The sequence below is a fragment of the Bos indicus genome, chromosome 14 (genome assembly GCF_029378745.1).
Source record: "Bos indicus isolate NIAB-ARS_2022 breed Sahiwal x Tharparkar chromosome 14, NIAB-ARS_B.indTharparkar_mat_pri_1.0, whole genome shotgun sequence".
Taxonomy (NCBI): Eukaryota; Metazoa; Chordata; class Mammalia; order Artiodactyla; family Bovidae; genus Bos; species Bos indicus.
In genome coordinates this window covers 16,041,494-16,055,575 of record NC_091773.1, presented here as the reverse complement: position 1 = coordinate 16,055,575, position 14,082 = coordinate 16,041,494, and the positions used below count along the sequence as shown (strand labels likewise).

Sequence of the window (14,082 nt, the reverse complement as noted above, 5' to 3'; positions counted from 1 at the left end):
CTACAGTACAAAGCAACCAGTAAGTGCTTAACAAAAGGGAACTAACATTATATTTATCATCACTACCACTGCTATCATCATCTCACTTAGGCTCCATAGCCTATTTTCTAATATTTCTCAAATAATTTATGGTAAGACTGACTATCAAGTTTCTAAGTCCACACAGCCAAAAAACAGCAAATTAGAGAGAGAGAGAGCAATTGTCAGAAGAGAGAGCAGCAAAAAATGGGGGGGAAATGAAAAAGCTATAAAAACCAGATATATACCTAGTTTTCTGATTGTTTTTTTCACAAAAAAAGATGTATTTTGTCAAATCACTTTCATGTGGTATTTTCTGCTTTGTTCTATTAATGCAGTGTATTACAATGACTGACCCCTTATACTAACCCACTATTGCATCCTAGGTAAGATCCCAATTGTTCAAGAAAAGATTATATTTAATATTAATGTAAAAAGATTATATTACATTTAATACACTCTTAAAATGGCAAGAAACTATAATTCTAAAACTGGAAAAATTTACTTCAAAATGGTTTGCACGAGTTTTTGGTATAAAAGATAAATTTTTATTACCTTCAAAATTCATTTTCTAGAGAAAATGAGTAAAGTAAATGATGCATTCTTATATAGAAGGCTTGGATATCTCTGCTGTAAATAAATAGCCATCAGTGTAATTTATGTCAATCTATCTAAAGTTTTTTTGACATCCTATTAAAGGTCAAATTGTCTCAATATGGGGTCATCCTGCTCTCATAATCTATAATGTATCTCAAGTGTGGACTTCAGGGAAACAGTAAATAGTTCCATTTTACTGTCTCAGTGACACTGGCAGAACCCTGTAACAAATCTGCATTTATTTATACTATTTCCTTTAAGCTACAGAATAACCAGGATTTTCTGAGATTAGAAAGAAAATCAAATTTCAAAATCAAAACCACATTCCAAAATTTCTTAAAAGGTATTTTTCTTTGTTCAATTCCTTTGTAAAAACATTGGTCACCATTTAACATACAGTGGCAACAAAATGCACCCAGTTTACATGCATAAATAAATCAGCAAATCATAATACACGGACAACATGACTTCAAATGAACAGTATTGACGCAGCTCATGTTGCATTTAACCATAGTTATAGTTGCTCCCAATAAAGAAATACTTAATGTGAGAAATAAGAATTCCAGTTTCAACCTGAAATAACATTCTCCATGACAAGTAACATTAAACAATGATTATATGAAGTCATTATCTTAAAGGGAACCATTTTTCAGACGTCACTTTGTGCAAAGCACCATACTAGAAAAAAACGTGTACCTTAGGTTAAGGATGAAAGGGCTCCATTCTTTTAAACTAATTACCTGAATTATGCAAATTGTATTGTGACCATAAATTAAAGCACTTTTCAATATGAAGGTTATATATTCCATATTTTGAAATCTTAAATAATTCTACAGATGCTCAGTTAAACTAAAAGATTCTGTAGGACTGTGTTATTTTCATGAGCAGAAAAAAAAAAAAGTAAAATCAAAAGCCCTTTCTAAACTCACAGGCAAGGTTTCTGCATCTAAGACTTAATAAAAAGAAAATTTAAGCACCACAAAAACATATATTTTTAGAGAACAAAAAGGGCTGGCAATATAAGTTAGGCACAAAAGCACTTAAACATTTACCAAAAAAATTTTTTTAAATAATCACTCTAATGCTATCATCTGAAATTAAAAAAAAAACAAATTTTGGTGTCTGTGCTGTTATGTGGAAGATACAAACCACAATTCTATTTAAGATGTTAAGTTTTATAATTTTAATTTGATCAAACGAGACTGTCACATTATTTGTACATAAGAAGAATGTTATATATTTATTTTTATAGCATATGATCTATTTTTCCCTCAAAAATCTATGATTACAGGATAGCTCTAAAATAATTTTGAAGTAAACAGAAAAGAATTTATCACAAACAGTCTTCTGAGAGAAACCAGCTCCTCTGAAAATAAGAATTCAAAGTAAATGTGCAAATAAAACTTTAAAATAAGGTAGCTGTAAATACAGCCATCTTTAAGTTTCCCTTCTTTTTCATCTATTTAACAAAGTAAATAGTTTCAGTGGCCCAAATAGTCATTTTAATTTGTTTTTCTCCTCTGTGATACATTTAAGTACTCTTATAATTAAGAGTAATTTTTTAGCATGTATAACAGATCACATGCTAACAAACTTTACAGGTTCATAAAATTAAAATTTATGACTCACAAGTATAGATGTGAATTCTAGCTACACTTAAGTCAGATACACAAGACTGGACATAAGGAACTTCAATCTAGAATATGATTTAAACACCACAAAAAAAGAAAGGGAACAAAAAATGGGAGAAAGAATTTCTCCTCATACATCTTTCGATTACTAGGCTATATATATATATAGCAAAAAGGAAAATACCAAATATTTATTTTTCACCTCAAAAGAAGTTATCCAGAAATAAAATCTGCTAAAGAAGATATAACATTAGGATTCAAATTCATTCAACTCAGATAAGGAGACAACATTTGGAGGGGAGGAGCATTCCCAAACAATATTATTTGTACTTATTAACCTTACGAACATCACCTCAACGTCACCAGTCATACCATAGACCTTCTTAACAGTTTCCATTTTATACTTCTGTGAAAAAAACATTTTTTTAGCCTTGTAACTTTCCAAGTGTCATGCGAAACCTCTTAGTTGACCTAAATCCCACAATCCCCATTAAAAGCATTCTAATGACTTTCTTTCCAATAGGAGTCAAAAATCACTAGGTAATTATTCATAGTTGAGAAAATAAAAGTATAAAAACCAACTCAAAATAATGCAGTTCTTAACATATATGTTCTTATGTAGTAGGCAGACTAAAAATAATTGTTCATCCTAATTAATCTCTGGCTCTTGAGACTAAGAGGTCAGAAAATTAAAATGAGTGATAAGTACTTCATTTTGAATAGATACGAGAGTTTTTAAAAAATGACTGAAACTATATGATTGTAAATGTTTACTGTGAAACAGTACAAAATTGATGTTGCCAAAAAGAGTAAAAAAGAAATATTCAACTGATATTAAACATCTTAAGTAATTTGGAAAAAATTTTAAGGTTGAATTGTAACTGTAGGGGACAACAACGACAGAAAATGCTTTCATGCGTGTACACATGGTAAGTAACAAACAGGCAAATCTCAAGTTAGCACAGTACATCAACAAATGATACTTAAACGGTATTTTGGTATATAAAGAAAAAGAAAAGGTAAAATGTTGACTGCCATTGATGAAAAAGCATTTTACCAATTTACACAAAAAATTTTTTTAAAAAGATGTCCTAAGAAAACCAAGCCACAATAAGTTAGTGTTTTCCATAATACATGCTGAATTATTTGATCCCGTTATCTATACACTGTTACTGTCTTAATTCCTAAATGCTGTTGACAGCATATTTGATAACTGAGGTACATTAGTTTACATCTTTTTAAAGGTATTCTATGTGAGTTAATTTTTCTTTTCCAGTTTTTCATCATCTTCACCTCCTCCAAAGAAGATCAAAGGGAACATTCCTAGAATGCAGCCAATAGTCACCCCGACAGCTTTACCCTACGGAAACAAAAGAAAACATTTTTTCAAAGTTATTTTATCCCTGTAAGAGGAACCTCTGCTTAAGTATCTATGATAAAAATTACTATGTACTATATAATTCAACTGTTACTATATTTCTTTTGATCATACTAACAAATTAAAAAATAACATACAAAAAGGTTCTAGAACAAATAATATGTAAAGTTCAAGGCAATCAGGAAAAAAATTTAAAAATTTTTTCAAATTGTCATAAAAATAACATTAGAGAAGTTTTCAAAAAGAAAATACCTTAAAAATGTACATACATTTTAAAGTCAGAAGATAGAAAGGAATGAAAAATCTCACCCAGTACTCTCAATATATTTGGATTTGCTGTCCTTTGTACATATTCCTTTTCAGTATTTATCCCCATGTACACCTAATTATGAATGTAGGTCTAATCATTATGTAAACATAACTTTGTTTACTGCTTTCCTCCTGCCCCCCACCAGTCATATATGTTATAATAAACTCTTTTTCAAACTGTTTCATAAACTTAATACAAAAACTTCTAAATTCCACTGAATTGATGGGCCTATAATAAATGTAAAAGCTCTTCTTACCATTAAAAATCATCACTACTGTCAGTGATAGAACAATAAACATTTCGGTGTATAGTTCTTCCTCAATGATTTATTTAAAAATCAAATAAGATGAATATCTGTGCATAATTATACTGGTTTGCTGTCTATTCTAGACAAAACTGCAAATATATGTATATACCCACTGCAATATATTTATATGTCTACATACACAGAATTTTTCTGTGACCTCACCTATATTATGAAAAATTTATTTAATTTTTATAAATGATTTTTAAATGTTGCATTCCTATGATGACTATTAAGGTTAAAATACTTATCAATTAAGTTTTACATCTTCATACAGACATTTATTGAGAATCTACAAAGTACCAAACTCTATGGTAGGTACCAGGGAGACAGAGATTAGTCAGATGCAGTCCCTCTCTCCACCAGGAACTTCCAGTTAGTTATCATCATACGTTTCTACTTGCTAATCAATATACTTGGAATTCTCTCTCCCACCTAATAAATGTTTCATCAATAATTTAAAAATAAGCTTAGATCTAATATGCACCAAGAAATCTCCCCGCTAAAAGAAATTTCTTTCCACAAAGAGTTATTTCTTCTCCTGGTGCTTCTGCTATATCCAGTGTACTATTTCTATTACTGAATATGTCACACTAAATTATAATTTGTTTAATATGTCTGATTCTTTACCTACACAATCCTCAAAAAGAACTATAGTTTATTACTCATTTTATGTCCTTCAGTCTCAGCACATAACTGATACTCCTCAACAGTAACTGAATCATATAAAGATTTTTTCAAAAATCTTTTTCAAGTATGCCTACAAAAAAAGTCAATGATTAGTTTTTCTGAAACCTACTAAGGTTTGGACAGTTTTTGTTAAAAACTCCACTCAGTTTTAATCTCAAATTTCTCAAGGGACTGAATTATATACAGTGTCTTGTTCTGGCTACCCAAATTCATTATCATAAACCACACAAAGTACTCACCAAATGTGAACTAACACGTGTTTGCCACATGTCAACTTGCTTTGGTGAGAGATCAGGAATTGATAGGCCTAACCTGGAAGCCAAAGCTTCAACATAGCCTGCAAGTCTTTAAAAATACAAGAGGACAAGTAAGTCAGAAAGAAAAACACCAATACAGTATATTAACGCATATATATGGAATTTAGAAAGATGGTAACGATGATCCTATATCAGTTCAGTTCAGTCGCTTAGTCGTGTCCAACTCTTTGCGACCCCATGGACTGCAGCACGCCAGGCCTCCCTGTCCATCACCAACTCCTGGAGTCCACCCACACCCATGTCCATTGAGTTGGTGATGCCATCCAACCCTATATGCGAGTCAGCAAAAGAGACACAGATGTAAAGAACAGACTTTTGGACTCCGTGGGAGAAGGCAAGGGTGGGATGATTTGAGAGAATAGCATTGAAACATGTATCTCATCATATGTGAAACAGATCGCCAGTCCAGGTTTGATGCATGAGACAGGGTGCTCAGGGCTGGTGCACTGGTATGACCCTGAGGGATGGGATGGGGAGGGAGGTGGGAGGAGGGTTCAGGATGGGGAACACATGCACACCTATGGCTGATTCATGTCAATGTATGGCAAAAACCACTAAAATATTGTAAAGTAATTAGCCTCCAATTAAAATAAATTTATAAAAAAAAAAAAAAAGAGGACAGAATATAAGTTTTTAAAGAGACACATATGAAAAACTATGTTCTCACATATGAAAAACTCATGACTATAACAAAGATAATTTTATATCTGTATACTCCAGAAATGGTGTAAACTTTCTTTTACAATTTTCATCTTTATTGTATATACATATATTTGGTTTAAAATTTTCCAGATTGACATATTTAATACACAGGTAAATTAACTGACTTAAGAGTAATTACTCTCTACCATTACTTTAAAAAGAACAATTTAAGGTATATAAAAATTTTACAATTACAATTAATGCATTTATTCCAAATTCAAAAGCAAAGCACTTTAACATATAATTTAATAACTGTCACCAGAAAAAAAGTTTTCTTAAAATTTATCATACTGATATACTAAGAAAAACAGCCTATAATTTTCAGGGCAATTTCAAGTATCTTCTAAGTGGCCATTGCTTATTGGATACAGTCTTACTTAAAGAACTGGAATAAAGAAAAAAATTTGCCAATTAAATTATGCATACCATCAATTATAAGATGGATCCCAACATTAGATATGTTAAGTTCTAAAAACCTATGCAACTAAGATTGATAAAATGTGGTATTTACTACATAATGGTATTTTAAGGCAGAGGAGAGATAGTTCTTAGGTGGAAGAGTCCCAACAAATCTATAATATTATCATTATAAACCTTAATGTTGGAAACTGGGAAATGGAATGTTTAAGAGATAATATCACTACAGGTTTACATCAGAAATTCCAGGTTACAAAATTTCTGCTTTGGCCCAGAACAAAGAAACTGTGTTTTGAACAGTAGCTCTGGCCCCATACTCAAGTGCAGATGTCTAATATACAGAGTTAGATCATGTATAAAGCTGCCTTTCCCTAGATTATAGGGCTAAGTAGACTGCTCCCAGACCCAAATTCAAATCTCAAAACTTACCATCAAAATGAACCAAAAAAAAAAAAAAAAGGAAGAAACAGAACCAAAGACTGAGCAAGACAGAGTATGTTTATCACAATAATTAATGCCAACTCTGTCTAATTCATACTTCCTAGGTTTCCCCAAGCTCAGGAAGCAGCCCAGGCCATCTGCTGCTTAGAAGAGAAAATGTAAAAACAGAAAGAGAGAAAGCTGGCCTTTTCTGAGTAGGCGCCCTCAGTTTGTTTCATCATTCCTTCTTGCCACATGGAATAAAAAGAGCAAAAACTAGCCAAGTCATGTATGCTTTGGTCATTATTCGCTTTGAAAATTCCTCTCTCTAGAAAACATGCCCAGTCAGTGTCCTCACATTTGAGCCATATTTCTTATCTTTGGACTTAGTGGGAGGACGGGGTGGGGTATGAAATAATGATAGGGTTTCTTACTTTTAGTCCTGTCTCATCCCTAGAAATATTTATAAAATACATATAAACATTTCGGGACATGAAAAATTCAACTCTGCTTACCTTACGGTAGTTTTAGAAAAAAATTTACACATATCAGAATTGCTTGAGAAGATTCTTAAACTCAAATGTCAGGGCCCCATCCCTAGAGACACTAATTCTGCAAGACTGAGATGTGAGCTAGGCATCTATATTTGATGTACACCAAACATTTAGTGCTGCTGATTTAGAAACATTAATTTTAAAAATTTAGTTCTAAAACACACATGCAAAAATAAATGTCCCTTTTCAAAATCCTTCCCAATTAAAGGAAAATGGAGAATAGAGAGTAAGTATACACATGCACAAGTGAACCTACCCAAGACCAGCTAAATCTGACACAAGGTTTCCCAAAGCAGCAGCTAAAAAAATGAAAAATGGACAAGTGAATTACTACATAAAAGTCAGAAAAATCACTATAGTAGATCACCAGGTAATCAATAAAGCACTGGTCTGGAAGAGTTACCACCTTTCTAAGCTACAATGACTATATCCAAAATAACTCATTGGATAGCTCTGAATTTCAAGATCTCAAAATAGAGATCTGAGATTATAGTCTTCTACCTCCATCAATTAGTAGTTTTTTTTTTTCTGATGTGGCAGCCAGTTTCCATTTTGGTTTCAATATTAAAAAATTTGCATAACATTCTGTAGTTCAACTTTCAGATAATATTTAAGGGAATTTGGATACTTGAAAGTTAAAGAGTAAAGTACAGCTAATGACATTCAAGAAAATCAAGGAGAGAAATGCCTCTTTCGTTACTCATCTACTTCACATGTTCCATAGTAACGTAACACAGAATTGTTCCCAAATTTCACCATCATGAAGAGTAGAGTGGTATTTGTGGGGAAAGAAGGAGACAGAACTAAATCAGATTTTTGATCTTGTGTTTCCTTCCTTGATTTTTCTTCCCAGCTTGAAAATAAATAATTTGATAGAGAAATGGGTAGGAAGGTTTTAGGGTAACACTGAATTAAGAGAAAAAAATTTTTTTAACACAATCAATATAGCAGATTACTGTTACTCATTAACTAACATAAAGTACCCAAACATTCTCAGAAAAATGCATACTACATTTACCAAATTAAAAATTAAAAGGACAGGATTAAGGAGATAAACTATTAATGACAGACATCTCAGTGAATAAATTCATTCAAATGAAGTATCCTCTTCTATACTTAACCTACTAAAATGTTTCATAAATATACAGACAATGGAATAATTACACTACTATTATTAAATACCTGCCATAGTTGAAATTCCCAAAATAATTCCAATAGACAATTCAATATGGGTTCCCTGAAAAACAATTACAAAGAAATTAATCTTACAAATTAAAACTGAAGTGGCTATAAAATAGTAAAGCATTAATTAAAACAGATAAAACAATTTTATTACAGCAAATTTATATATATAATATACATAAATATGCATATACTATAGCAAATCACTTATTTATTACATATATGCATTCATGCAGAAATAACATCAATATTTTATTCATTACAATTAAGCCTTCATAAAAATAAAAAATAGCAACACACAGAACAATACAATTCATCATTAATAATCTAGAATTTATATTTTCCTACTATGGAAAGGTGCTTTAATGCTTTTGAACACAAAGATAACCAACTCACCTAAATTTTAAATTCTGAATGATATAATTATATACTATTGGTATTTACCTTATAAAAGATGTAAAAGACTAGACCAGTTTCTAAGGACCCAAAAAATCAGACTTCAAAAATTATCCTTAAAACATTTAACTCTTTAATCACTAGATAATGAGCCTATATAATTCATTTACAAGCAACAACAGCATTTAATACAATAAAGATACAGCAAAAATGAAGCTCCATTGAATTTACTTATTGAGAGTTTAAGACTCCCTCTAAAGAAAACAAGGGCTCATATTTTCACTTCTACTTTTAAAGATACGGAACTGAAGATTAAATGATTCTGATGGGTTACTACATAAAAAAAAGAAATCCTAGAATCTATTGTGCTAATTCAGTTCTAACCCTTATGCAATGCTGCCAAAAATGGACTTTTCAAAAGTTCTCTTAAATATTGATGGTTGAAAATTTCTAAAAAAATTTTTTAAATCCCAATGATACTTGTGGAGGGAAAAAAAAACACCCTACAAATTTCAGTATTTGTTGAGGAAAAACAAAAGAGATGCCTTATCTGGTATACAGTTATATTGCATTACTCAATTATTTACAAAACTGAAGAGAAGTTAAATTTAACTTCCTCAATTTTCCTTCCCCTAGGCCTTTTGATTCCACTCCTTTCAAATATAATTCCTATAGAGTATGGACCAAATAGCCTGATGTAAAGGTCTCCCAGGCATTAAAGTTACAAGGTTGTAAAGGAACACAAAGAAACAGATTTCTGAAGAAAAAGAAAACAGGCACAAAGAAATATCTTTATACATGGATGAAAAAACAGTGGAGTATTAATATAGGAAAGAAGCACCCGACAGCTACAATGTACAAAAAATAAATACAGCACCTTTAACAGCAACGACTCATTGGAAATTACCTAAAATGAATGTGTCTGCCAACACATGTATTTATAAAGCATTTACATGCTTAATCACTTGGTTGAATTTAAGAAACCTGAAGATGCTTCTAACAGCATGAAAAGCTTCATGTAAAGTCAAAGTTGGTTTGAAGGCAATAAAATCTCTCCTCTTTTCCTTTTCCCCATATTAACATCAAATTTCGTGTTAACAGGTAGGGTAGAAATTATAAATAAACCTAGTACTAGTTGTCTTAAAGTTGTACTTGGTTCATCACCTCAATCTTATTCATCTATTCTAGAATTCTAATCAAGTCTATCCTAATTAAATTGTAAGAAGAATTCTGCCCCCCACTCACTAAAATATAAGTTATAATAAGCAATCCAACAACACAAAAATTAAAAAAAAACTATGAAATTAAAAGCTTAGTATGAACAGCAGCCAAGAATAAAGGTCAAATCTACTACGAGAAGTTATATAGGAATTTGTTTACATGATCGCAATTAGGGTAGCAATCAAGAGAGTATACCTAACAGGAAAAATATCAAATGACACGATACAAAAAAAAGAATCAGTTAAAAATTAAACATTAAAAAGAATGTTTTCTTAACTTACTATCTTCAAACAGTCACAGCTATCCTATAATGGCAATTAGTGTTTAACAAAAAAAGGTGAAAAACATTCTTAAGATAACAATGTTCACTTATTTTCCTTTTCATAGATTCTATAGTTATATTATTTATAGATTTTTAGTCTTAGCAGTCTATTAAAAAAGTCTCTCTGGAAAATTTAACTGTTTCTGAATTATTCTGCAATTATCACAGGCTATTTTAACACACCTTTTACTCTTAATCAGTTTTAAGCCAGTAGTTTACATACTTATTTCAGTACTATATAAATTAAAAATTGGTGATGTCTGTGAAACTGGATTTCAACATAAACCAGAAAAACAAATTTTACTGAGTTAGAGTCAATCATCTCAGGCCTAGAAAAACAGTCCACTCTAGTCACACTAACAATAAGACACAGGCCTGAGTAACACAAGATAGGAACATTACAATAATTTGACTTTAGAATGTGGCTGTAGTTGTTCTGTCTTAATTGGTATCTGTATTTAAACACAGATATCTGTTTCTTGGGGCTTTCCTGGTAGCTCAGCTGATAAAAAATCTGCCTGCAATGTGGGAGACTCCAGTTCAATTCCTGGGTTGGGAAGACCCACTGGAGAAGGGATAGGCTACCCACTCCAGTATTCTTGGGCTTCCTTGGTGGTTCAGATGGTAAAGTATCTACCTGCATTGATTGAGACCAGGGTTCAATCCCTGGTTTGGGAAGATCCCTTGGAGGAGGGCATGGGAACCCACTCCAGTATTCTTGCCTGGAGAATCCTCATGAACAGAGGAGCCTGGCGGGCTGCAGTCCATTGGGTTATAGAGTTGGGCACAAATGAGCGACTAAGCACAACACATCAATTACTTGAGATATTTATTTCAAAGAAATAGTAAGACCATACTGAAAGTTGATGAAAGTGAAAGTCACTCAGTCATGTCTGACTGTTTGCGACCCCGTGGACTATACAGTCCATGGAATCTCCAAGCCAGAATATTGGAGTGGGTAGCCATTCCCTTCTCCAGGGGATCTTTCCAACCCAGGAATCAAACAGGGATCTTCTGTACTGCAGGCAGTTTCTTTAACAGCTGAGCTACCAGGGAAGCCCCAAGACCATACTGTGAAGGTCTTATTCAGGATCTAAGAAACTACCCAGTTTCCCTATTCTGCTCCCTCTTCAAAATCTCCCTGCCCTCTCTCTTTAAGCAAAATATATCATCTCAACACTTCCCTTTAGGATAGCCTTTCATCATTTGAATATCTAAGGTTTGCTCAACTGAGGCAAAAAAAAAAAAGATTTTTAAGATGGTAGAATGAGGGGATACCTGCTATCAATACAGAATTAAAATACTGAGTGTAAAATTGTAACAGAGAAGCTTTAATCCAATCTATTCAGGAATACACCAAGTCTTAAATGACAGTTTATAAGTTAATCATAGTGTTTTTTTCTATAAATAGTAAATAAAATTAGACTTCATTTACACTAACAATTTAAATAATCTAACCAACTCAAGGCTTACTAAAGGTTTACTTCAGAAAAGGTAGTATGACATGGTTGAAAAAGTTTCTTTTATTCACAGATATATAAATTAATCAACTTGATTCTTGTATACATATTAGGAAATTATCATTATCAGCCAAAAAGCTAGCATTTTGAAATTATATTTTAGATGCTCTTACCAGACTACTCTGCTCAAGAATTATCCATCCAATGGGTGCTGATCACTTTCAAATTATGTGCATGCTACAGTATCTTCTATGACTGTTTACCAAGCGAGATACCTTCCTGACGTATAAACCTTGTGTTTCCTCAACCAGCTGAACGGCTAGAATTTCTGGATATCTGATCCCCATCAATCTGGACATAAAGTAAGACTATATAGCAAAGAAAACCATTCTTGAGCGAACCAATTTTAGATAGTCTTCAAGCAAATTTTATAATCTATACAATGTAAACTATACTTTCATCCCTATTTTAAAACCAAATATTCTATTTCTACCCACCTATAGTATATGTGACCGTCAAAACACTGAAACAAAAAACAAAACAAACAATGACAAATTAAAAAAAAAAAACCCTGGCATCTCTCAACTATTTTTTCCTCATATTCGATAATCCTAAAATCACCCCCTTTTTTTTTTTTTTGAGTAGTTTCCTACACAATATTTATAATTTTTAGACTTTTTAAAACTTTGAGTCAATGAGGAGAACTGGATACAGAACTAGGCAGCTTCAGAAGACCTGCATTTTCCTCGTGGACTAATGATGGACGTGTATTTTCATCATGACTTTATAATCTAGACCCAAAATTGGTATATATTGACAAAAGATGTCATAGAAGAGTATGAAAGGTCAATTGACCATTCCTACGATTAAACAATACCTTTAAGAAACAACCTTAAATGAAAATGACTCCAGCAAAAGAGAATTTTTAACACTGTGATGGAACAAAGACTGAAGGCCTTATCATTTACAGTACCCTGAATTGAAACTTAAATCATCTTTGAGTTAAATGGATAGACTAAATATCAAAACACTCTTGTAAATATTTTTTGTATGGCAAAACTGGACAAGGAACTAATTAATAACATACACATATGAGAACTGCTGATAAAATTAGAGAACATCAGAAAATTTTACAAACTTTTTTATTTAATAAGAATGTTGAAACTAGAACAGAATAATATACTCAATAAATATCTGTTTATTATTGTCAATGCTTTACCAAAAGTCTTGATGATTAATAGATATAATGCCTTAAAATAGAGCTACAATCTAATTAACATGAAATACAGCTAAAAATAGTCTTATTCATTATGTTAACTAAAGCTTTACAACTATAATATATAAATTATAAGGAAAATTTAGACCACATTTCTTTATTAATTCAAAATAGAAGGGTTGAAAGAACTTACTGCAACAATCATAATTGCATTATCCAAAAAGCCAAACCCTATGAAAGGTATCGCATTGTGGATGAATACTGAAAAACATCAAAAACAGAAAAATATATTTTAAGATTTCTATAATTTAAAATGACAAAAAACAGATCATATGGTTAAAGTCTCATAAGTAGATATGATTTAAGTTTTGGAATTTGCTTTCCATTTCCCACAGCCAAAAGATTCTGCTTCTGCTATGTTTATATACTTGGTAGAAGCTATAATGGGGAAAAAACAAAATAAAAAACACATAACATGTAAAATTAATTGTGTAGGCTTTTGTGTTTTCTTATTGGCAACACACACACGTGTACAAATTACGTACAGTTAATGACAGAACAAATAAATAAATACATATTATGAGTACCATATTTTACCTGTTAAATATCTATTGACATCAATCTTTTTCTCTCTTATACCTAAAGACTGATATCATAAAATTGATCTCCATACTAGAAATAATAAAAAATCAAACTTCCCTGAATCAAATTTCAGGGAAGTTATCTGGTCACATTTACTTTATCAAACAATTTTTTAAACACTGTTAGGGAAATGTGATTATGTCATTTTTATTAGACATCTGGATTCAAAATCCTCTTTCCTTCCTCAACACATCAGTATCCCTGACTGCTTTCACAAACTAAAACAAACAATATTTGATTTAAATAAAAATGTAACTTGGCCTCTTCCTACCAAAAGCACACCATACCTTGTCTACATAATCTGT

The 14,082-nt window shown here is 31.6% G+C and overlaps 1 protein-coding gene across 5 annotated transcripts in view; it reads right to left on the bottom strand.

Annotated features, from left to right (window-relative positions):
* Window positions 1–947: 947 nt before the first annotated feature.
* TMEM65 (transmembrane protein 65) overlaps window positions 948–14,082 on the bottom strand; it is a 47,449-nt gene continuing 34,314 nt past the window's right edge. For 4 of the 5 annotated variants that reach the window (XM_070802489.1, XM_070802490.1, XM_070802491.1 and 1 more), the window contains 5 exons: window positions 13,329–13,396; window positions 8,521–8,575; window positions 7,595–7,637; window positions 5,168–5,273; window positions 948–3,606 (listed from right to left, as the gene is read on the bottom strand). In XM_070802489.1, coding sequence (XP_070658590.1) covers window positions 3,505–3,606; window positions 5,168–5,273; window positions 7,595–7,637; window positions 8,521–8,575; window positions 13,329–13,396 — 374 coding nt within the window. In that variant the 3' untranslated portion in view covers window positions 948–3,504. Of the gene's footprint in view, window positions 3,607–5,167; window positions 5,274–7,594; window positions 7,638–8,520; window positions 8,576–12,416; window positions 12,443–13,328; window positions 13,397–14,082 lie in introns of all 5 variants that reach the window. The other variant, XR_011570556.1, reaches the window with a different exon arrangement.